At 48.9% G+C, this 24,771-nt stretch overlaps 2 protein-coding genes across 4 annotated transcripts; one reads left to right on the top strand and one right to left on the bottom strand.

The window, feature by feature from the left end:
- Nucleotides 1-362: 362 nt before the first annotated feature.
- On the bottom strand, nt 363-8,836 carry brsk1a (BR serine/threonine kinase 1a). Of its 3 annotated transcripts, none has more exons than XM_088359854.1 (21): nt 8,710-8,836; nt 8,536-8,593; nt 7,019-8,109; nt 6,853-6,947; nt 6,696-6,781; nt 6,484-6,624; nt 6,252-6,368; nt 6,068-6,101; nt 5,917-5,985; nt 5,683-5,829; nt 5,570-5,601; nt 5,320-5,484; nt 4,802-4,899; nt 4,579-4,726; nt 4,454-4,514; nt 3,399-4,029; nt 3,227-3,275; nt 3,027-3,150; nt 2,516-2,726; nt 2,362-2,451; nt 363-2,268 (listed from the first exon to the last, which is right to left on the bottom strand). In XM_088359854.1, exons 3-21 carry the CDS (start codon nt 7,101-7,103, stop codon nt 2,069-2,071), a joined length of 2,583 nt encoding a protein of 860 aa, XP_088215980.1. In that variant the 5' UTR covers nt 7,104-8,109; nt 8,536-8,593; nt 8,710-8,836; the 3' UTR covers nt 363-2,068. The 3 variants fall into 3 exon arrangements, with proteins under 3 accessions (XP_088215980.1, XP_088215979.1, XP_088215981.1); XM_088359853.1 differs by having other exon boundaries at nt 363-2,281; nt 2,363-2,451; XM_088359855.1 differs by lacking the exon at nt 8,710-8,836 and having other exon boundaries at nt 363-2,281; nt 2,363-2,451; nt 3,399-3,675; nt 8,536-8,574.
- A 1,640-nt stretch (nt 8,837-10,476) lies between these two features.
- On the top strand, nt 10,477-24,684 carry prr12a (proline rich 12a). Its single transcript, XM_088359840.1, has 15 exons — nt 10,477-11,809; nt 13,270-13,427; nt 13,902-14,063; nt 14,284-18,965; nt 19,043-19,264; nt 19,368-20,043; nt 20,755-21,278; nt 21,350-21,466; nt 21,541-21,674; nt 21,750-22,189; nt 22,270-22,389; nt 22,717-22,814; nt 23,016-23,147; nt 23,212-23,307; nt 23,384-24,684. Exons 1-15 carry the CDS (start codon nt 11,727-11,729, stop codon nt 23,516-23,518), a joined length of 7,779 nt encoding a protein of 2,592 aa, XP_088215966.1. The 5' UTR covers nt 10,477-11,726; the 3' UTR covers nt 23,519-24,684.
- The last annotated feature ends 87 nt before the right edge of the window (nt 24,685-24,771 follow it).

The following is a 24,771-nucleotide window of genomic DNA, read 5'->3' as shown; positions in this document are numbered from 1 at the left end:
GCTTCATAATAAATCTAATAATCAATATTAGTATCTCACACAATCAATAATATATTTCTCACATTGCACTATATGTATAAATATCCCCTGTGGCATAATGAGACTACATTTATTAAATCACACTAACATGCAAAAGCATTTCATTATTGCCAGGAAAAATTCCCACATCACTCAATCTGAGGATAATTAAAATATTAAATGAATATTAAAATATAAAAAAGTGTTTTGACACTCACCTAACTTGGGTTCATTTGGTGTCTTCTGTCTTTGTGGCACAGGTCCTTCTCTGCCTTCACCAAAAATCAGCTGGAATACACTCAACAGGATAAAATGGATGTGCCAGAAATAATAGCAGCCACATACACAGATTTAGGATTTATTATTGTAACCATAACAATAAGGTGGATCGCTCTTTGTTTTGACCATCGAATCAATCATAATTGTTCTTTTTTTTTTTTTTAATCACAGGCAATAGTTATAATAGTGCACTTTTTATATTTAAATTATGATACAGACATTTCTTTTTTTTCGACACCTTATTCTACTGACCCTTTATGGATGGAGAATAGTTTACAATCTTGGCCACAGTTGGGGTCGATGACAGTGAACGTGGCGGCGAAGAGAAAGTCGAGTGGACACGGTGAGGCGAATGACAGTTTCTCGCGTGCTGATGAGGGCTACACAACATGTGAGGGGTAGACAACCGGGTCAAAGTGACAACGAGGGGGGTGGAAAAGATGGTTGCCATCTTCTGATCTGTCAAGTTCAATCAAACGCACATACCGGCGATAAGCGTGATGAATTAAATATCAGATGATGAACCTTGGACTGCCTTTACAAAGTGCAATGTGATGGATCTGTGAAACCGAAAGATGCAGATAAGTTCATAAATATGCAAACAGAAACCGTTGGTCAACATCCTGCACATTAGTTGCATATTGTGCTGCATGGAAGACTGGTGAAGAGCATCTGCTAGTCTATTGGAGTACTTGAGTATTACGAGCCGACTGTGTGAGGGACGATTTGCTTACTTGCCCTTGACAAAGTCCCGGTCAACCGAGGATGTGACAGAATGAGCTGAGAAAATTTCAGGACGAAAAAAAGGAGACTTCGATATGAAGCTTCGTAGGTTGGGAATGTCGTTCTTTTTCCATGTGGGACAAAACAGCTGTGAGGACGTTCATGGACATATACACACATAGTTTTTTTTTTTCCTCTCTCGCTCTCTCTCCATAGAGTAATGTTCCTATTTCTGTTGAAATAAAAAAAAAAAAATCTCAGAGTAACAGGAGTCCAAGTGCATTAGTTCATCTTGCCTCTGAGGAGAAATTAAATACCCCCCCCCAAAAAAAAGCAGCTTCCTCTTCCCAGCGAGTATGCTGTCCTTGCTGCAATCACTGCACGTCCGCAAAGGAAATAAATAAAAATAAAATTCACATTCACTTACATAGCTTACTTGGTTGGTTTTCTTTGAGTCAGGGTAGGGCGCTGCCCTCCTGAGAAGCTCCTCAGGGAGGAGAACGCTTCAGGTTGAATCTGCCACTGACATACACGATGTCTTTCGCCAGCGAGCGGTCGCTCGACTACTCGTGGACGCGTGTCACCTGAGAGTGACACCAACGCGCACCGGGATAACCGTCACAACACACCTAATTCTTTTTTGGTATCGAATGCTGTAGTACAATGCTTATGGCGGACGAGCTATCAGGTCTTGTCTTCTAGCGGGCTGATTTGCTAACCGGCATGCACGTTAGCACTTCCTAGTTTGAGTTTGAGAAGCCATATCTATGGCGGGATACCAAACTACTCATTCGCGCGGTATGTTTTCATTAAAGACCGATTCCGTCGCTCTCGTGTTGGAATCCGGGTCATCCGAAGGATCAAGACAATTGTTAAAAACAAAAGCATGATGGTGGGTGGGGGGGGAAAGGCTCAATTCTTGCTATTATCAAAGCAACTCCGACTTAAGTCGAGGGAGGAGCTCGTGGTTTGCGAGGGATGCTTGAAGATAAAGTCAAAGAGTGCGGAAGTCGATCCGGCATCCCGCGGCGCCGTTTCCCGTTCTAACCTACGGTTGCGATTGGGTTCCGTTGGTGGACAGCAGTCGGGTTCTCTCCTTGGCCGAGCCTCTGCGCTGCAGAACGCCGCCGCTGCCTCCGATGCCTGCGCCGTCCGCTCGGTCGCCCCACTCGCACCTGTCGCCCCCACCCTCTGATCGCCTGGAATTTTGGCGGGTGGGGGTCCTGTGGGGTCGGCCGTTCTTCTCATCTGGGAAGGGATCGGGAGACGAGAACGGGAAAGTCACTCTTTTGTTTGACGGCCGAAGGTCCCCACTGCTCAAGTCATCAATCACAAGCTCACCAGATAGGGCTTGCACCAGGGGTTGATCATGGGAGCTGAGAAGCTGGGCTTGAATCGTTTCCACCACTCGTCTGAACCTGCGACTCGGACCTAACGATGCGTGATGTCAAATTAGCACGGGCGATTAAGAAGCCGACGGATGTCTGTGACTCGCCTGATATGAGGGTGAACGTCACGCTGTAGATTCCCGTCTCCCTCCTTCCGTCCCTCTCGCTCCTCTCCCTGTCCCGCTCCCTCTCGCCCTCGGAGAAGGCAATATCCACCTGGAACTTGACGGGCTTCTGGAAGACGGAAGGGCCGCCGGAGGACTTGTATTCGGCCCTGAAGCTTGTCTGGGAGATGACGCTGTGACTGAGCGACGGCATCTGCGCGGCGGGAAGACAGAGAAGAAGCAGAGAGACCGACAGACTTACGAGGCGGGAGAGGTACGGGGGGCCGACGTGAGTGCGGGGGAGACAAAAGGTGAGGAGGGTGAGGGTGTGGAGAGGAGAGAAAGAGTGAGCCACAGGCAAAAGCAAAGTGATTCATCAATGTGCCGCCGGAGAGCGGAACTGAAATAAAGACGACACGGAGATAAAAGAAGCACAAACAATGACAACCCGAAAAACAAAAACACGCCCGCGACCTTTGAGACGCATGAAGGATGGAGCGCATCGGACACTTACAGACAGGAAGGCGTGGACGATATCGGCTTTGACCGAACTCAGAGGTTTGTCTCGGATCACCACAAAGATCTGCTCCTCTTTCTCCAGGCCGATGAAGTTCCCAAACCAGGACTTCTTTGCCAGCCTGTGATGACACGAGGCCAGAAAAAGACGTTCAACGGTCAAGCTGGCTTTTTGATAACGCACAAATGAAGACTTACTCAGGGCTGGATTCCGGTGTTAAACTGGACATGTCTTCTGATGTCGGGACTAAAAGAGACAACGACTTGGTAAGTCTGGTAGATCGTGAAGCTGCGATTGTCTCACTTGACTTTCCCTACCTGCGGGTATCTCGGAGCACTAACATAAACATCAACGTCAAGAGCCGCTCACCTTGCAGTTTGCGACGATGGAACCGCGGCGAGCCCAACAAGTTGTTCTTAAAAGAATTGAGGCGAGTCCTCCAATGGGCGGAGCTGCTGGCCGCGATGCCGCTTCCCCCTCCGGGACTAGAGGGCGGGGTGAGCGACAGGGAGCCCACCCCGCCCCCTCCCTCTGCCCGCGAGGAGGATGAGGACGAGGAGGAGGAGGGCGGGGTGGAGGAAGGGTGGTGAGGGTGGTGGACAGGGGTGCCCAAGGGCGTGGGCAACGGAGAGCCCTGGGGAGTGACCTGCGGCACAGAGTGGGCAGAGTTTGGGTACAAGCTCTTAGTCACCGACTTTAGGACAGAGGACGAAGGGAAGAGGAAACGGGAAACGGGTGAGAGCAGCGGAGAGGGGGATGGCGAGCGGGAGGATGGGTTGTGCAGAGGCAAGGATTTGATAGGCTGGAGGTGAAGCCGTTCGGCGGGTCCCTTGCTGGGCAGGGTCTGGTTCTTTAGATGGGGGGGAGCTTTGGGCTTGTCGTGTGCCCGTGCCGGGCGAGGTGTGGTGGCGCTCCCCTGTTTGGGCTCCTTTGTTTGGGGGGTAGCGGCAGCGGAGGTGACGTCTGATTGGCTGAAAGTGAAAATGGGGCTTTGATAGGACTGAGGAGCGTTGGGATGGGGAGGGGGGGCAAATGGAAAAGAAGAAAGAGAAGGGATGGAACATGGAGAAAGAAGGATGGAAATGAATATCATGCTTCATGACAAAAGAGCGCATCTTACGAGCTGTGAACGTGTCCGGTGAAATCACGACCCGATATTTACACGCTTTGGTTTTAGTGCACGCACGTTGCTCATGCAGGATGTGGAAGAGATGTGGCATGAGGACAGCAGAAAAGTGAAAAATAATGTCACACAAACCTGCCGCGTGAGGTTTACTCTGAGGAGCTTGATTTGTGGTAATGTTAAAACATGATCAGAGGAGATGGATAAAAGGATGTTTCTGGCTGTTGACTAAATGATACCAATACAAGTCCTAAATTCAATTTATAATCTGTGTTCAGATGTTGCAACAGCTGAGTCTTACCCTGGGACTGCTGAGGGGGCTGGAGGAGAGACCGGTGGAAGCTCCGCTCACCGAGCGAGACCTGAGAGAGTGTCAACATCAGCAAAATTGTACTCATCAACATCCTCATTTTGATATTCACTTACCTCTGGCTATGGGCGGCGTCCAGAGCCCGGCGAGGAGGTGTGGGCGAGCCCTGTTCCGTGACGCTCAGCACCTCCAGGCTCTTCCTCTCTGGACGGCAGCGGCCGTGGCGCGTCAGCATGGGAGAGTCCACGCGCTTCCGAGGAGGATCTGCAAATTTAGGGAGTTGAGCGCTGAGCAATCTCTGATGCCTCGGCGTCTCTACACTGCCACCGAGTGACTAACCGGCGTCATTGCGCTGAGGCAGGTCCTCGTCCTCGTAGCTGGGGTAGCGCTCTTTCCTGTCCAACAGCAGGTAGTAAATCATCTTTTCCTGGTTTTCTCTAAAAAACAAAAGAGATTCCTTTTATTAGCTGCTTGACAGTCAGCGTTTTCTTGCGCCGACTTGAAGAGCTTTATAAATGTACTTCTCTGTAAAAAGTCCTCAATGAACATGAGAGCAAATGAAAACCGCAAATTAGAAATATAGCTGGCACTTGTAAAGAATGCAGCCTAAAATGGAATCGACCATAAACTGTGAGTTATAGTCTTGGCTTAAGTCCATTGTAAGAAAAAAAAGAAAAGGCGGTCTTAATGAAAACCAACTTATCAGTTTGGACCAGGCCAAAGAAATAAAAAGCCAGCTGGTTCCATTCTTCTCTGTGCCACATTCCAGAAAAGCCTCCCGAAACAATACTCCGAGTGAGCTTTATGAAACACATTTGTCTCTTTGGGGGATAGTGTGGGAAAATAAAAATGCTTACTCTTCACATTGCAAATCTCGCGTGAGCTTGACGCGGTCTCTGAAACAGCCGAGTGAATGCATGCTGTCCAACACATCCGGGTCCAGCTCAGTCAGCGATAAGATTCGCCTTACGCACACTCGTCGAGGTGGAGGCTGCTCTGGACAAGGCTCGTTGCGGCCACCCCTGCACACACACACACACACACACACACACACATTTGTGAATAATATCGCATCGTGCTCCTATAGACGACCGAACGTGTACTCACAGATACCAGGCGTGTTTCTGAATGGTCTCCAGCTGTAGGGCAAACAAGGAAGCATTTTTTTTTTTAATTCAGTCCACAGAGCAGATATAAAAAAGGTAGACGTCGGCGCGAACCGTGAGACGCTTTTCGGGGTTGACCTCGATCATGCCCTTGAGCAGGGACTGGCAGTCCGGTGGGATGAAGTGCGGCATGTGGAAGACGCCGCTCTTCACTTTTTCCAGGAGCTGGCGTAAATTGTCGTGGTCGAAGGGCAGGGCGCCCTGAGAGTGGCAAAAGAGTGGCACGTAGGAAAATAAATTAAAAAAATAAAAGGTCAATAAGAAGGAGAAAGAGACCTAAGCACTTACCACCAGCAGAGCAAAAAGAATGACCCCGCAGCTCCACACATCTGCTCTCCTTCCATCATACTTCTCCCCCTACAGAAAATCCCCCAAAAAACAACATTTACTGCAAAATCATATAAAGAAAAACATGCATGTATGAAATTTGGCAACTTACCCGTATGACTTCGGGGCACGCATAATGCGGTGATCTAAAAAAGGACGATAATTGTGTTACATGCATTCCTATTCCAATTTCGAGGACTCCAAGTGTGTAAACATGTGACGCAACAAATTTTGAAAAAAAAAAAAAAAAAGCCTTGTGATGTGTTGGTGGGCAAATTAAACACACAAACACTCACCCGCAGCTGGTCTCCAACAGACTGTCGCCAACCTGGAGTGAAGCCATACCAAAGTCAGCGATGCGGATGTTGTTCTTCTCATCCAGCAGCAGGTTCTCAGGCTTTAGGTCTCTGTGGCTGAAATGATGATCAGAAAACATTTTCCAATTTATTGACGAGTGTGTAATTTTAAAGACCTGCTATCCCACTATGAATTATTACACCATTCTAATTAACAATTGTAAGAACCAACCAGATGGAGTGACTGTGGCAGAAATCCAAAGCAGAAATGATCTGCCTGAAGAACTTCCTGGCTTCTTTGGGAGTCAGACGGCCTTTCTTCACCAGGTAGTCAAAGAGCTCTCCTCCTGACACGTGTTCCAGGACCAGGTATCTAGACAAACACAGATCTGGTCTCAAGAACTCATCCAGTAGGTTCTTGTATCATGTGCGGCGGGAACTCACAGGTACTTGTTATTCTCGTATACATCGTGCAGTTTCAACACATGCGGATGCTCGATCAGTTTCAGGATGGCGATCTCCCTCTCAACCTGTTTGGACGGAGAAGGAAGAATGAAGCAAAACAATACAAGTTTTGAAATCGACTCAAAAGTCAGCGTACCTTCATTAAAACCGACTCGGACAGCTTCTCCCTGTTGACGATTTTGATGGCCACCTTCTGACCGGTGATGCAGTGGATGCCGAGCTTGACCAGACCTAAAAGAGGAATCATTTTAGTTAATTCCACATCAAATTGCGACGTGAACATTTTGTTTTCTTCCACTCACCCGTCTGTCCCTTGCCCAGTGTTTTTTCCAGCCGATAGGGTCCGACATATTGAGCGGACTGACTCAAAGACAGTTCCTTACTCATACTGCTCTTACTTGAGGAACGCTAGACTACACGTACGGCAATTATTGCAATTACTGAAATATTCTACAGTTTATCCAGATGTTATTGTGGCATACACAGCACTCGATACTTAGCAAATACGGAGGGAAGTTCGTAAAAGCCTCCATTTAAACCAAGTTAGTATTTCCTTCTCAATTTTTTTTTTACTTATTTATGAAAAAGCTCAGTAGTGTTGAATAAAAGGAATAAACATGACAGAAGTCAAGCACTTATTTACACAACTAACATCTTGTCACACACCGATCCAAAGACGAGTATTAGGAAAGAATTACATTGAAAATGGGACAACATAAATCCAATTTTTTGAATTTTAAGCTTCTTTCTCTCTCTGTCAGGCCTCACAGGTGCCCCGACATGCTAAATGTAGCCTCGCCGCCGCTCTCCCACACAGCAGCGAGGCTAGCTTGTAGCTTTAGCTTCAGCGCCTTGACCCAGCGGCCGTCCTGTCAAAATAAGCCCCGGCGCGTCGACTCGTCGCACTCCGAGAAACGCTCGTTACACTGCCTTAACGGACGACTCATTCTCTCGGCAGGTGGATGCGGCGCGTCGCCGGCGAAAAAATATGTCTCGAAGTCCCCCCCCCTCCCCGCCTGTCCTGTCCTCCCCAGCGATCAGCTCTACATCCCTGCGAGGAGGCAGCCGATCTCACAGCAGCATCTTCTCCGAAGCGGCTGCAAAAAAAAAAAAAAAAAAAGCGACACAAGTATCTCCCGTTTAGCGCTACCTCCGGTTCCCTCTTTAGCTGATAGTTGTCGGAGCGTTTATAGGCCCCGTTGTATTACACTCCCATCGCTTTTCTTGCCGTAAATCGGTATTTTTTTCTCTCTCTTCCTTCGCATCACTCGCATCAGCATCCGGGTCCTTCTCCATCCTCCCTTCTCTCCTCTCCAGCCCCGCCCTCCTCCTCCCGCATCCAGGCTATAAACAGATGGCCAATAGGAGATGACGATGCTGAGGTGTTGCACATCTGCCAAAGAGTGACAATGCAAAAAAGAAAAATACAATGGATAGAAAATAAACTACACATACCTGTTAAAACGCTAGATTTTGTGATATTAAATAAAAAAACGTGACATAATCTGTGGTATTATTAAAACAAATGCATAGGACAGCTAACGAGTCATCTCGAAGGTTAAAAACCGTTAAGATCTCGATTTTAAATATTTTGTGTGGGCAAATAATTCCCTAAAGCTTAAATTCAACTGTGATAAAGTGGACAATTCTCATGCAGCTAGGAAGATTTTATTTGCAGCAACCATGCTGCCAAAATAGAAACAGGAAAGAAGCAATGGTTGGATTTTATAGCATTCTCATGCCAGCAGTTTTATTACGACAACAACCATGGCAATTTTTGGACTACAACAAAGTGTTGAAAGATAATGCTTAAACTTACCTTGTCTATAAATCTCACAAATGGACCCATGCAACTTTGAATACCTTCAGATTTGAACCTGGAAAAGGCAGGACATGTTTTGGAGACTCCAATAACACTCTACAATGAACACAAAACAAAAATAGAGTGTGTACTTTAAATTATTCAAGTTTATTTTTTGCAAAATATGCTTACACAAGACAGCATTGACAGTCCAGAATAAAATACAATAAAATCTTTACAAAACACTGTTGGCATTGACAAGTCCATTGTACAAACATGTCTCCTCCCCTCCAGTTTTTCCAGATGGTTCAATCCACTTTCTGCTGGAAAAAAATGAAATAAATAAAAAAAGATTATCAAATGAAATGCCCATTTTTAGTCAAATACTAGTCAATATTTTTGGAACAACTTTCATATTAAAGCTACTCACATGTCACGATCCCTCAGACAGAGTCTTTGCACAGGCATGGAAGGCGTCGAGGAGGTCTTGACACTCCACCGTGCCCTTCTCTCTGATACTGAAACACAAATTCAGATTACAACCTAATCATATGTTAGATCATTCATGCATGCAAAATGTTGCATGTGTCACGGATCATACAAAAAAAAGCACCTAAAATGTTGGGATCATCTCTAAAAAGATCCTAAATCTGCATCAAGGATTATTTCCGCTTTACTTTTATGTGCATAAAGTGATTACCCGTGAGTAAACGGCGCACCACTAATGCAACAAATGCCCCCGCCCCCCTTATGTTCATGTAAGTGTAACACGAAGCGGCGACCTCGAATGCGCAGGACAGGTCATACACGTCAAAGGCTATTTTAAACCTTTTAATACCTCTCAAGACATTTTTGTTACATAACAGCCCGGCGTAAACAAGTCTGGATTGGTACATTTACACTCAAGGGATACATTTTGATATGGTTCACTATTAGTTGACTGTAAAAAAAAATAAAAAATAAATAAACATGTGAATTTCCCTCACTATGAATGTTTAGCAATGTAACATGGTTGCTAATGACTAACAAAAGGCTAATGATGCATTTGTATGGATAGTTTGAGTAGTAGTCAAAACTCACCACTTGCCAGCGTCTGCTTTGATAAGCTGGCATGGTGCCGGTGTAGCTTCGTCAGAGCTTCTTGGCATGTTGACAGAAGAGGCGCGTTGTGTCGAGAGCGCGCTCCTGCAAGAGTTTGCGGTCAAGTGCACATCTGCTACACGAAGACGTGAAGAAGGGAGTGAGATGGTGGGGAGGGGGGGTGAGGCAGACGCTTCCGAAGCGTTGATGGTGTCAGGTACTGTGGAGCTTTAAAGTGGGTAGGAAAAAGTCTACACACCCCTGTTGAAATATTGCACACTTGTGGTTTCATTTGATTTGAACAGGGGTGTGTCGACTTTTTATATACATGTTTTAAACTCATTGTATAGTTTAAGCTCTTAATTTTCTTTTCTACTTTAGTATTTATCCTAATGCATGTGAACAGCCACCCCTTTAATTGAAGGGTTGTTAAATACTTTAATTCCCCTTCTTTTGTTTTGGAAGTCTTCCTAATGAATATGCAGATAACAGACCTTTAGAGGCAAACATTGCGCATCACAAAGGCCCCCTAATGCATCTCAAATACTCTCAGCAGGGGGGAGCTAACAGAGGATTTTTTTTCTGACTGGAGATTCCGGATTTTGTGTCACAGGTTTTGTTGGTTTAGGCTGTTTCAGGGTTTGTTTAACCAACAACCTTGCATTTAATGTGACATCACAAATCATTTAGAACCTTTTCTTAAAAATAATCAATAGTTATATACTTGAATAGTTGTCACCCACTGATAGAAATGAAAGCTCTTGTGTTAGGTTTTATATTAATGCAGGTGTTCCTATTGTATTGTCCAGAGAGTGCGGTCGTGCTCCACTGTGCCCTCTTGTGGCGTAGATGCTAACTGCATGTAGTAATGAGAAATAGCTGTGTATGTCCGTCAGTTGCGCTTGAGATTCATGAGCTATGGCTTCAGTGCACTTTGTCATGTCCGACCGCCGTATTTATGAAATTGACATTTTGTGGGATTTATTTGAATTCTATTTACAAAATTGGATGTGCAATGGCACGCATTGTTGCACACGAATGTTTCCCACCACCTCACATCATCATCATCGAGCTTCCGTATGTTATTGTCCTGTGTTTTGTCTCTCTTGCATCATTAACTTAACAATGTGGCGAAAATGTGGAAAAGCATGCCTAGCTGGTTAGCAGACGCGGCGGCAAGCGCAGAGGTCAGTTCGAGCGCGCAGCGGAGGGAACCAGCGAGGAGAAGGGACTAAGGGAAAGGAGAGGACGAAGAGCCGCCTTCAAAAATGGCGTCCTCGGATGAAAATGAGTAAAGATGTATTTTTAAAAAAACGCGGCCTGCTAATTTTTTTACTTATTTCTCGCTTTATTGTTTATAACGACTTCATACGTGGACGCTTTTTGATTGCATAGCGGAAGAGTTGCGCGTGGGCAGTTGTCGTGCAGAGGGCCAAATAACGCCGCTTTTATTCGCATGCGTCGTTCCTGACAGCTAGCATCTGCGGCTAGCTTGTTAGCATCCTGAAAAAGGAGGAGGAGGGGGTGCTCAATGGCGGTGCATATTTGCATGAAAAGGACAAACATTTAAATTAGGGATTTCTCCGATCGTCGGGTGCACGCGTGCATAGTGGGGAACGCTCGCTACCGATGAGTCTGTCCCTCCCTTGTCCTTTGCAACATTTTTTGCACGGCACTTGCAGCGTAGCCTAAAAAACTAGCCTAAAGAAAGGGGAGGAGGCACCACAGAGAGGAGAGAGAGAGAGAGGGGAAAAAAAGGGGACGCGTTGGAAATCAAATGTTCATCAGCGTTTCGCCCATTGGCGGCCAAATCCGCGACATCTTCATCATGAGCGGGACTGGATTCGGACTACCTTCATGGAAATGATAAACGTGGAAGGAGGAAAATGAGGAAGAGCGTCTTTTTTCGAGCTGGTTGGATTATAACCCCGTAGACCCCCCTCTTTTTTCATCCAGCTTTCTCCTCCTCCCCTCCATTTCTCTTTCAATATGCTGTTTTCCACTCCGGAGGACTTGCTTATGAAACCGGGGAAAATCGCCTGAAACGGAGCTCGGGAAAGACTGGATTTTTTTTTGTTGCTCCTCGCCTTGCGACGTCGCTTTCGCATACGGTTGTTCCCCCCTCATAGATGGATAGAAATTACCCGGGAACAGGGTTCGGCGATTTGGGCGCTGGAGCAGGATGGAGTTACGAGAGATCGGCCAAAGCAAGGTAATCGGGCACAAGCCAGACAATGTGCATGCACGCATGCATGCATCAGTGCCTACATTGCCCCGTGTAAACACATTGTCGCCATTGGCTTCACGCTCCGCACACGCACCGCCGATGCATTGTCATCCCAAAGAGTTGCATAGTAATAACATTATCAACAGCAATGGAGCGGTGTGCGTGTCGTGGGGGTGGGCGGGGTGGAGAAAGGAAAAGGTTGGGGGGATTTGAATTGAATACGATTGACAGACAGACGGTGGATTTGGGAGATGGGGATGGGAAGTGGCGTCTCCACAGTTTTTTTTTTTTTTTTGTATTGTTTTTTTTACTTTGCAGGCCTGCACATGCTCTGATAAATAAAAGCATTCGAATGGTGCAAAAAAAAAGCTCCACAGTAGCCCCCCCTCCCTGACAGACATCAACAAGAATCGGAGGTGCATTTGTGGAGCCATCTTCAATGGTGCATCGTGAAGAGGGTAGAAAAAAAGAGGGGGCTTAGTTGCCTTGCTCTGAAAATTCCCCCGTTTTTGCAGCATTTGGCCCCAGACACGATTGGAGATGATGTGCTCACAGTAGGCTCATTTGCATAATGAAATTGTACAATTCGAATCACAGTTAAGGCTTGGAATAAAACCAGAAATGCCAAAAGAGACTTGGGAATTGGATGAGTTTGTGTGACGACGTTGGGATCATGTGAAAAACGCTGCAATCGTTTACGAGACCTCTTCTTACCTTTTACGTTAGCATGCGAGCTAGATTTACACGCAAGTCAATTGCGGCCTGCTAGCATCACTTAGCTAGCCGCTTCTGGCACATTTTCCCACCCCGCAACTCGAACTCTAAACGCTATTGTGTCCCCTTTTTGCACGCGATGTTATGTCCAAACGACGGCAAAGGTGCTTGCTAATGTTTGCCCTTTTATAGACGTCGATCGGTTGCATTCGCTTATTAGCCACATCAACGTTATCAATGAACAAGCTCTCTTCAATCATACTTTGATAAGTGCACTAATCTGGTTTATTTTCAGCCCCCCCCAAAAAAATGTCGACCTTGCACACACAGCCGTGTTTCTTATTTGCCTTGCATACAGGTAGTGCTCCAGCAAGCCACCACAAATCTCGAACAAGCTACCACTGCATGTTCATCAAATGCATCTCTCATAAGTCACGTGTGCAATTTTCTTGCGGTACAACGGCATCCTCACTATTACTTTTTTTAATGCCGGAAAGATATGAGTCATTGAAATGCTTTTGAGTTTCATTCTTGACATTGGGTGATTGTCAGCGTTGCAGTGCTATCAAGAGTCTTGATGACATTCATGTGAGGTTTGGAGATTTTAACACACACTTGAATGACATGAGACCTCGGGAAGGAGGCTGCTTTCTAAGTACCGACTGATGTTTATGCAAATGTCCTCTGAAATTAATGACACTTCATCATCCCCCCCCCTCTTCTCCTCGTAGTCTTGTATATGGGAGTTCCAGATCATCCCACCCTGAGTCTGAGCTCCTCCACCGCCAAGCCTACGCCACCCCACACCCTCTGCAGGGCTATGCCACCAATCACCACCCAGGGAGCTCCGGCCAAGGCGGAGCTTGGGGAGCAGCTGGACGGAGTTTGGGTGAGATAAATGTCATACCTAACCGTGTCCCCAACATTAGGGGCCGCACGAATGAATTACGGTGCGGCTGACCGGCCGTGTGAGTCCTAGTCTAGACATGGGCGCTAACAATACGTGCAACCTTAATAAATTCAGCCAAAAACTAATTTAAAGAGCGATGCATTTGAAGACCAAGAAAATCAAATCATGCAAATAAGTCACTGCTGCTGAATCGGTTTGCAGGCTTTACAAAGTACATTACTGAGTCATTGATAGGTGAAAGTAGTGTCCACTTAATGTTAAAAATAACCCAAATTGGATCGAGTCCGAGGACTATATTTATCACATGCTAGGTTGTGTCAACAGTTAATGCTCCAAGTAGTCAGAAATTCAACCCTTGTAAAATATATCCATTAATATTTGTTGATGTGTTATCTTGGAGGATTTTCCTTGCAAATATGCAAATCGATATGTTTCCTGTTTTCCGTCAAAAAGGTCTGTCGGGGCTGTTTGACACCGGCCTGCATCACGCCACTCCCTCAGCCCCCGATGCCTCAGTCATGAATCTGATTTCGGCATTGGAGTCTCGGGGTCCCCAGGCTCCCCCCTCGGCCTCCTCCTTACTCTCCCAGTTCCGCACGCCATCCTGGCAGACAGGTGGGACCCGTGTTTGCTCTTCCCTTAGGTGTTGACATTCAAAGGTGGCTACTGTCAATATAACATTTCAAGAACCTCCAGTCATGCATTGTGTTGACTGATGTGACTATTTTCTCCCCTTGTTTTCCTTTTTTCCAAATCAAATGTCCATAGCACATAATTCTTACTTGCAGTAAGTGGAAGACTAAATTAACTTTGTTTTTTTCCTCATCCTGAACAGCGATGCACACACCTGCTCCTCCAGAATTATTCATTTCTGGAGCTCTTCCTGGCTCGGGCTCCTTCCCCTCCTCCTCCGCTCTCTCAGCCTATCAGCACCCAGCATCCTTTTCCAGCCGCTCCTTTCCCGGTGCCTCCCTTTCCCTGCAGGACACGCCCACGTTTAGTCCCACGTCCAATGGCCTGCTCTCCCCACATGACCCCTTACTACACATCAAAGCCCCCTCCCAGTCCAGCCTTGGTTTTGACAGACTCCTGTCCTCGCAAGGGGCTGCCGCAGCCGCCTATAGGGGCAGCCAGGACCCTACAGGTGCCTCATCAGCCCAGGCGTCCTCTGCTCGGCACCTGCAGTCCCACCAGTTTAACCTGCTGTCCTCGCAGCTCCAGGACCAGTCCTCCCAGCTGTATAACGCATCAGTATTCTCCTCAGCCCAGCCCCAAGCTCAGTCCCAATCCCAGTCCAACTCGGCTCAGGAGCGGGCCGTGCCAAGACAGGACAGCGTTATCAAGCACTACCAGCGGCCCACACCATCGCAGCCGCAGCTCTCGTCCTCCGCTGCTCACTCCTTACAGCACTACCTCAGCTGTGGAGGGGCAGGCTACCAACAAATAGCCAGCCATCACAGGCACGCCGGCCTTTCGTGCAGCCCGCTGGGCGACCAGAGCCCCTCGTCCGACCACAAAGCCTCCTCTCGTACAGAGCAATATCGGCCGATCATCCAGCCGCCGTATTCTTCATCTTCCTCCTCCTCTTCTTCCTCTGCTGGGAAAGGTACCAAAAGTAGCTCCAGCAGCGGCTACTCCTCTGGAAGTTCGGCCTCGTCCTCAAGAACTCCTCTCACCCCTCCTTCTGCATCCTCTACCTCCTCATCCTCCTCTTCTTCTTCGGCCACTCCCGGGGCTCACCCTTCCAACTCCATCCCCACCTCAAGCTCCAGTGCAGCCCCCTCCAGGCAGCAACCCCCAACCCAACCAGCTCCACCTCCCCCGGCCCCTCAGCAGCAGCAACCCCCTCCCACTTCCACTTCAACACCTCAATCCCTCCCCAAATCCTGCCTCTCTGGCTATGGCTCTCCCGTGCCGCCTGTAAAAACCCCCACCTCTGCTCTCACCGGTCAGACTCCACCCCAACAGCAGACGCAGTCATACTCTCCAAATCAGCCTCCTACTTCCCATCTAGCTCAATCCTATGGAGGCTTCAGTTCTCCACAAGCCCAGGACCTGAGCTCAGGTACTGGTGGAAAAGGCTACGGAAGTTTAGGAGGGCGAAGTCAGTCATACCCCACTGATATCTATGGAACCGATTCTGCTTATGGATCGCTTCCCTCCTCGCTGGGTGGGGCCGGAAGCCCATCACTGGGCTATGGTGCCCCAGGCCATTCTCCTGCACTTTTAAGATCAAGTGGTTCATCAGGTAGTGGAGCATCTGGGGGAGGAAGCAGCAGTGGTACAGCAAGTGGAAACTCTGGCTCAGGAGGAGGGGCAGGAAATGGTATGGCAAGTGAGAGAGGTGGAGGGGGTAGTGGAGGGGCGTCTTATCATATTCCAGATTCGAGTCCCTCCCCATCTGGAAACTCGGGCATTATCCGCCCTGGGCTGCACTCCCCGGTGCCGGCTTGTCCCACGCAGTCTCCTGGAGGGGCAGGTTCCAATAAGTACATCTCCTCTGTTCTCTCTCCTACTTTCCTAAGCTCCCCTCAGGGCTACCCTGACACCAGAGGTCCGAGCTCTCAAGCTCAGTCTTACCACGCCACCTCCTCCAAATCCAAGGCTGACGCGTCAATGCTCGGAGTTGGTTCGCAGAGATCCCAAGAGGAAGTAGATGACGACGACGAGTTCTTGATCCAGCACTTGCTGCAGGCACAAGCCAGTCCTGCTACCCAGGCTTCTCATCACCATTCCCAACAGCAGTCCCAACAGACATCCCAGCAAACACAGCCTCAGCCTCAGTCGGCGCCGCCAACATCTGATGCTGGCAAAGGGCTTAGCTATGACATGGGAAAGTCCTCTGAGGAAAGGTACCACCCCCAGAGTGTCATACGCACCCACAGTGCCACATCCTCTTCCGGGGTCGGTAATGCAAACTCCGGGGGGTCTATCTCTGGTCTGGACAGCCAGCTGGAGATGTCACTGAAGAAACAGCAACAACACCAACAACAGCAGCAACAACAACAGCAGCAGCACCATCACCAACAACAGCAAAGGAACGAGAGACCTGTAGGGAGTAGCAGGAGTAGCGGGGGCCGGGGCAGTGCTGAACAAGTGCACTCGCACCTTCTTCACCATGACAACCTAGGCTCAGTCGTCCACTATGGGCGGGGGGACCCGTACACACAGCACCCCCTTGCCCCCCAACACTCCTCGCATAACCAGCACGTATCTTCACATTCTCAGATTCCACCCCACACCCAGATGGAGCTACAGAAAAAGGAACGTGCTGAAATCCCTTATCCCCGTAAGACGCCGGAGGTCCAGCCGCAACATTCTCAGTCTCAAAGCACTGGCTCTCTTATGGACTCACCTACAGATCAGTCCCACCAGCCACCGCACCTCCTGCAGTCCGTGTTGTCCCATACGACTCGCAACAAACTCGAGCCTCACACGCAGCACCACAAGATGGACACGCACCAACAACATCAACAGCAACACCACAAAATGGACACCCACCGGCAACACCAACAGCACCATAAAATGGACTCCCACCAGTCACATCAGCAGCACCCGAAAATGGACTCCCACCCGCAGCATCAGCAGCACCACAAGATGGACTCTCACCCCCAACAGCAACAGCATGCCATTGGTCAACAGCAAGCCGTGATGGAGAGCGCCAGCGGACGACTCGGCTCGACGAAACATCCGGCTCAAGCTCAGTCCCAGACGACGCAGCTCCAGCTCCAACTCCAGTCGCAGGCTTTAGAGGTGGCAGCGGCTCATTACAACCACGGACCCTCGTCGCATCAGCACGAACAAAGCCAAGTCAAACAAAGCTCGGTGGTTTCGTCTTTGGACATGCTGGAGCGCTCTCTTTCCCAGACCTCCGGCGCAGATGTGGCGATTGCCGAGGACAGACGTGGTGGACGGAGCGGAGGAAGCGGCGAGCGCCACAGACAGCAGGAGCAGCAGCAGAGGCAGCACCCGTCCCACCATCACCCTCAGCCCCACTCGGCCCCCGAACTCCACTCTTTCCTCTCTGAGCCGGAAATCGCGATGCCCACCTCCTCCCACATGCACCACCTTTCGCAGCACCACCCTCAGCAGCAACAGCAGCACCCCAGCTCTCAACACCAGCAAGCCCATTCTCACCACCCTCACGCCCAGCCGCAAACCCCGCACCCTCACCATATCCCCCCGCCGTCCGCCCCGACCCATCCCCAACCTCCGCCCGAGTCGCAGCAGCTCACCCCCCAGCAGAGCCAATTAGACCAACAGCGCTCGGAGCAGCACCAGTTTGACACCGTCAGCCCGGTGGAGAAAGCGGACCAAACCCAACAAAGTAATCGCTTTGTTCCCCTGACATCCATCTGCTTTCCTGATTCCCTTCTCCAAGATGAGGACCGCTCCTTCTTTCCAGGCATGGAAGACATGTTTTGTGCGGAGGACTACAAGTCAAGTTGTGCTGGTGGTGCCGGACCAGGACAGGAGGAGATGAATGAAAGCCATACTGGGCAAGAAGGTATGGGCTCCATGAAGGCCGGACAGAGTGGCGGTGGACCAGGCGGAGGTAGCGGAGCTTCGTATGATATGATGGGTCATCATGGAGATCAGGGTTATGAGCCATATTGTCATAGCTTGGACGAGCCCAGCAACAATACGATGACTCTAGATCTCGATTCCCTTAAAACTCACGAGCTCCCCTCCACCGTTAACACGGAACAACTTGGGTTAATTCAGTCGCAGGGCCCAGCTATGGGTATGGGCTCCAATAACGCCGGACCTAACAACCCCGCCGCAAAGCTATCATCCGGGCCTGGAGGAACGAGCGCAGGAGCGGCTTCTGGAGGCCTCCAATCGCCAATTTTCTGCTCATCTCGTCCCAAGAAGCTCCTCAAGTCTAGTTCTTTCCATCTCTTAAAGGAGCGCAGAGACCCCAACACCCTGCCTAAGAAAAGTTATGCCCAGGAGTACGAGTTTGAAGATGATGAGGATAAAGCTGACCAGCCTGCTGACATCAGGTTGAACAGTCGTCGGCTTCCGGATCTTCTGCCGGATTTGGTGTCCAGCTGCAGGAAAGGAGGAGGAGGAAGTGGTTCTCTCAGCCCTTTAATGGGTGACATTGACTTCTACCACGCCTCTGGCTACCCACCAATGGGTGCCCACTCCCTTTTGCCTCAGGACGGCCCCAAGAAGAGAGGTCGGAAGCCTACTAGGCCCAAGAGGGAGGGTCCCCCGCGACCCAGAGGCAGGCCTCGCATTCGCCCCATGCCCGAGCCCTACACGCCGCGAGGAATGATGGGTGAGATGGGCGGAACGGTTGGCGGAGGGGGATTCAGTGTGGAGGGGCGAGGCAGGGGCCGAGGCCGCGGGAGCAGAGGAAGAGGAGGTCGGAGAGAGGATATGTACATGGAAATGAGTGGGAAGGAGCAGGAGCAGATGCATCACCAACACCACCATCAGCAGCAGCAACAGCAGCAGCTCCATCATCAGTCCCAACAGCAGCAGCATGAACCAATTCCACCGTTGAAGGTGAGTAGCTCTTCGTTTTATATTTACACAACATTACGCACATTCCCAAATCACATTTCTTTTTTTTTCTTTTACAGATCAAGTTGCCAATTCCCATGTCCTCCTCTGATGCCTTGCTGAGGACAGACTCGATGTCTGGCACAGACCCTGCTTTGTCTGATGGCTCAGTCGGCTCAGCTCCTTCCCTCGGTCTCAGTCCTGGTCCTTGTAGCACTGAAAGCACCAGGGCGCAGGATAAAAATAAGCAGAAGGGCCAGATGATGAATGAAGGAATAGATGGCGACAGTCTGGAGGAAAGGGTAAGAGCTTCTGGTCAATAATAGAAATCCAGCATTGACACTTCAATAAATTTGCATTAAATTTGTGCTACTGGTTCTAATTTCCTCAATGCAACTCTCCTAGGGTGATGAGAAGGATCCAGAGTCCAAGGCTGGCTTAGTTGCTTCTTTATTGGATTTCCTCAAGACAGGGAAGCGACCCCCAAGTTTGGATATTTCCCCCGGAATGGATGCCGACAATGGTGAAACCTCCCCCTGTAAATCAGGGTTGCGTCCATTATCCCCGGCACCTCCTCCACCCCCACCCCCACCTCCATTCGGGGATGGCGAAGGTAATGGCGGTCTCGCCTTGGGCAGCTGCCCCAGTCCCAAGCGTCTGGAGGACGAGCTGAAGAGGAACCTTGAGACCCTGCCCTCGTTCTCCTCAGATGAGGAGGACTCGGTGGGAAAAAATCAAGACCTCCAGAAAAGCATCTCCTCCGCCATTTCCGCCCTGTACGACACTCCCCAGCTGACCGCGAACATCCATCACTCGTTAACCCCTCAGCCGCAGCCTTCTCACTCCCCTCCGACACCCCCGTTGCACCCCCCAACCCTCAGCCCTCAGACTGACATTCCCACACCTCACGCACAACCCCAGCCCAATGAACCCTGCATCCTCCAACCAGAGGAGCAAAACATGGACGAGAACAAGGATGAGGAGAACGACGAGGAGCGCAGTACCAGAGGGGACGAGGAGAGCGATATGATGGAGGAGAGCGAACCACAGCTGGAGACACTCGGTGCCCCGAAACTCGAACGTAAGACAAATACACGGTGTATCGGTGTTGTAGTATCGCAGTATTTTGCCGACTATGAGTACAGACTACTGATAATTGTATTGGTGGATACCAAAATATTTTTGTCTGGTAAAAGCCAAAGTGTGCTTAAACCGTGAAGAAGAAAAAAAATCTGTACGTTACCCGTTGTTGTTGAGTGCTTGGCGGTATTGGTAGGACTCTCCAAATGGATGCAGAATATTTCGCTTTTCCAATTTGTCGCCATCGTCGTTATTGCTACACGTTCTTCCATGTAGTTGCAGTACAAACACTTTTTTAAAATTGTTATCTGTGGAAAGTAGAAAAAACGATATCAGTTTTTCAGAAGAAAATAAACACAACTCACGAGACTAATGATAAATATACCAGGATGGTAACAAACTGTACTTCAACACTGCTCATACCTGACGATGGGATGAAGTCCAGTTGGATCAATACGTGTTACATCATTATGAGTCCATTATTTGTATTGAAATGAGGATTTGCTAAAATTAGCATTTTTAAGCAGCAGTAGCAGCAGATGCCACAAGGCTTTTTGCATACATTTACATCAAGAGTTGGCACGTCATTACATCCCCCAGCCTGTTTGTTAAATACACCGTCGAATTATGTTCCTCATTTAACAACAATGCCGTGTGGAGTTTTTTCCTCGGCCTGTCAACTGGAGCTCAGCCTTGATCTCTTTCTTTACAGCGTCCCTCGAGGAGATTCCTCCTCCTGCCGCAGCAAGTCCCCAACCTCCCTCCGTCCCTCCCTCTCCTGCCTCCTCTTCCTCCTCATCTCCTGCTCCCTCCCCCCTCCCTCCCCTGTCTCTCCCCTCACCTACTCCCCCCCCAGAAGAACAAGGGGAGAACTCCAAGCCTCCGAGCCCCGTCGCCGCCAAATCGCAGACACCGCCGCCTCCCCTGACTGCGACTCTCCCACCGCCTCCCACATCTCCTCCTCCTTCTCCTCCCCCTCCCACTTCTTCTACCCCACCTCCTCCTGCTCAAGCTTCTCCTCAAAAAGAGTCTCTGACGCCCTCGCCCGAGTCTGCCGCCTCTCCTGAAGAAGAGCGACCGCCGCCCAAGAACACCAACTTGCACCTGGCGCAGAAGCAGGAGGACGCGGCCATCGCTGGAGAGAGTGAGGAGGATGACAGCGAGAGCGGCGGGGAGGGCATCTTCAGAGAAAGGGATGAATTTGTGGTGCGGGTGGAGGACATTGGAACACTCAAGGTACGTGTGTGTTGAAATGCAATACAGTACTTGTATATCTATATCCAAATGTTCTCCTGTGTTTGCTCCAGTTGGCCTTGCAGACAGGCCGGGAGCCTCCTCCCATCTGGAGGGTGCAGAAAGCCCTGCTGCAGAAGTTCAGCCCAGAGATTAAAGATGGACAGAGACAGTTCTGTGCCACAAGCAATGTGAGTTCACCTCAGGACGCTGCGGTCTCATCCGATTCTATTTTAACTTGATGTCCAACGTCCATCCTCGGCAGTATCTCGGTTACTTTGGAGATGCCAAAAGACGTTACCAGCGCATCTACGTCAAGTTTTTGGAGAACGTCAACAAGAAGGACTACGTCAGAGTCTGCTCCCGAAGACCATGGCGCAGGGCTCCGCCTGCTCTCAGGTACACAACCGATTTGAAATTGAATGAAAGGGAACAGATGAGGGTACACTGACGATCTTTGTCAATGTGTCCCAGGCGCCAGTCCTTCCCCAGAATGGCTTCCCCTCCTGCAAACCAAACCCAACCAAAAGAGGAGCGATGTACTCCGTCCAGCCAACGTGACAAGGAGCAAAAGGAGAAATCAAGAACCACCCCGCCGGCGTCAAAAGAACACCGGGAGAAAAAAGAGGCCTCGTCTGCAGTGGCTAAGGCCAAGGAGAAAGAGCCGGAGGCGGAGAAGGACAAGCGAGTGCAAGCGGCTCAGGACAAAGCGGAGAAACGTGCCACCGAACGTGGGAGGGGCAAGGACGAGAGGAAAGCACCGGAGAGGAAGGAGAAACCCGATCGACCACTGAAGTCCAAACCTGCCAAGGTGAAGGCCGAGCCGCCCCCCAAGAAGAGGAAGAAGTGGTTGAAGGAAGCTCCCTCCTCCTCCGACTCGGACTCATCGGATGACGCTGCTAGTGAGAATGAAAGTAAGTTCTTGACCCATTCAGCAAGGTCGTGCTACTTTTTTTTGGTACATTTTGGACTGAAAACAACCTCCCGCACTCAGTGCCCGTGAAAGGTGGCGTGAACAACCGAGCAATGAGGGAAATGTTCCGCAGCTATGTGGAAATGCTCGTCAGCACGGCTCTGGACCCGGACATGATCCAAGCTTTGGAGGACACGGATGGTAAGCATGCCGCTTGCCTCCTCCTTGGATTCGATTGCTTAATTTTTTTCCTACAAAACAACTTGCTAAACAGTCATTTTGTCAAAAAAATGAACAAATAAACAATTGCGAAAGAAAGTCAATCGTGATGACAATACAGTAGGCTAGTGCATAATCTCTTTGACAGAGGAGCTGTTAAATATATTGACGTGTGAGACCAAAATAGAATCTGTTGAAAGAACGAGGAGCGATAGAAGAGCCGCTACGGGTCAGCCCGTGTTATTAAAGCGAGTGGCAGCTTGGCGTATGATGACTAATGACACCTCCTCTACCTTGACTGGCCGCCAGATGAGCTTTACCTCCCCCCCATGAGGAAGATCGACAGCATCCTCAGCGAGCAGAAGCGGAGGTTGTTGAGGAGAGTCAGCATGAGCTCTCAGCATCAGGTAATCTCCGCCCGGCTGTCCTTCGGGTGTCTCGTAACGGGATGTGCTTTGACGGCGTTGCTGCCAAACGTGCTTTAATCGTAGCTGTCAACGATGCGCCGAATCCACACGATTCCCCCGGCTTAGAACAAAATCATCAGGAGGCTTGTTTGGAAGGAATTTGTGTATAACTCCTAATTTTCGCTGCGTTTTCTTCCTCAGGAGGTTGTGCATGCATACCCCCAGATCATCGTGGACCCCTTGGACTCGGGAGTGGTGAGGGTGCGGCTCAGTGGTGACGCCTACAACCGCAAGACCCTCAACAGAGTCAAGAAAAGCCTGCCTAAACCACAGGTGTGTGACTTTATTTGACATTTATTGATTTATCTCGATCTGATTCTCTCGTCTTTTTCTCCAGGACCTTAAACTGTCATCTGACTCATATCGCATCTACAGCCTGTACCACTCCCTGCACCACTATAAATACCACACCTTCTTACAGTGCAAGAAAGAGGTAAGATCGACCCGCTTTGGATTTTGCGGAACTTACCGGCACGTCTGCTTGCGACTCAGCGTCTTTGTTTCCACAGACCAACACGATCGAGCAGGCGGCCGAGGACCCGGGCCAGGAGGAGGTCGTGCAGCAGTGTATGGCCAACCAGGGCTGGCTGGACACGCTCTTCAGCTCCTTTATCGAGCTGCTCACGCTCAGCACCAAAGCCTGAGAGGGATGAGATTTATTAAAGTTGGAGAATATGAAAAAAAAAATGAACAGGATGGATCCCACTGTACAGACGCCTCCCCTCAATCCATCAATTTTCTTCAAATCTCAAAGATCTGAGGATGTATTTTCAAGGATGAACCCGAGGGGGGATCAGAACAATGGCCTCCTTTTTTCCTTCTTCTTGAACAATGACTAAAGAAATGTGTTTCATTGTGAGGAGTGGGACCCCACCGGATTTGGGGTCACTTGCCGGTCAAGAGGAATTTGACCACCCGCCTAAGGTCTGAAAGTGAGGAGCAACACCAAGTCCACGGAGGAGCCGCTAACATCTCGTTAACTGTGCGTCATTAAGACAATAGCTCGAAGAGAAACTATTACCGCTTAGTTTTTACATAAATTATTTTTTTGAAAAGACTAACATCCGCTGTCGGCTTTGGGAAAGACTGAAAGAGGGCGAGAATGCTTTTTAAACTACGTGTGGAGCGTGCCGTGAGCAGCGTAAACAAGGACTCGAACCATTAGATGTGTTAAACCATGCTCTCTCTCTCTCTCTCTCTCTTGCTCGCTCGCTCTCATCCAGTGCTACGTGAAGGGCAGCACGACTCAGCCATGTGATAATATATAAACACATTTTTATTATTTATATGAGGAGGTTTTTAACTTAACAAGCGCTGGATTGCTGCCCTAACATTTGAAATACTTTTTATTGTCACCACGTTCAGTATACAATCGTGACCCACATATCCAAGCTGTCTTCCCATCTACACTTAGGAACGGACATTAAGACCGACATAATGTATCAAATACAGTGGGTGTAAAATAAAATTTAAAAAAAAGAAAGAAAAAGAGAGGGGGGGGGGTGTATTTGAAAACTTACATTGTTGTGCTTCAGTTCAATCATCACTCATGCAGATGCAAAGAAAAAGAAGTCAACTGTCCATTTCCTGTGTGGGAAGAAGGAGTATAAATAAGTGATATTTAAAGAGGAAATAGTCATGTCATTTTTATCATTTTGACGTATGTGCATACTTATTTTGAAAACAATCTAATTTTCCATAAAAAGGAAAAAAAGGTGTGTAAATATTGTACAGTTCTTGATGATATTCTTTGTCATTCTGTACATTAACTCTCCTGTATTTGAGAAACAAATAAAACCTGCAAAGATCACACTGTGTGTTTCACTTCTCTATTATCATATATATTGTGAACTATAATAATTTTATTAGCCAACAGGAGTGTGGGAATTCAGCTGTG

The sequence above is a fragment of the Syngnathus floridae genome, chromosome 18 (genome assembly GCF_059516105.1).
Source record: "Syngnathus floridae isolate MCC-2025c chromosome 18, RoL_Sflo_1.0, whole genome shotgun sequence".
NCBI lineage: Eukaryota > Metazoa > Chordata > Actinopteri > Syngnathiformes > Syngnathidae > Syngnathus > Syngnathus floridae.
Note: the sequence above shows the minus strand (reverse complement) of the source record. Positions and strands in the feature narration are given on the sequence as shown.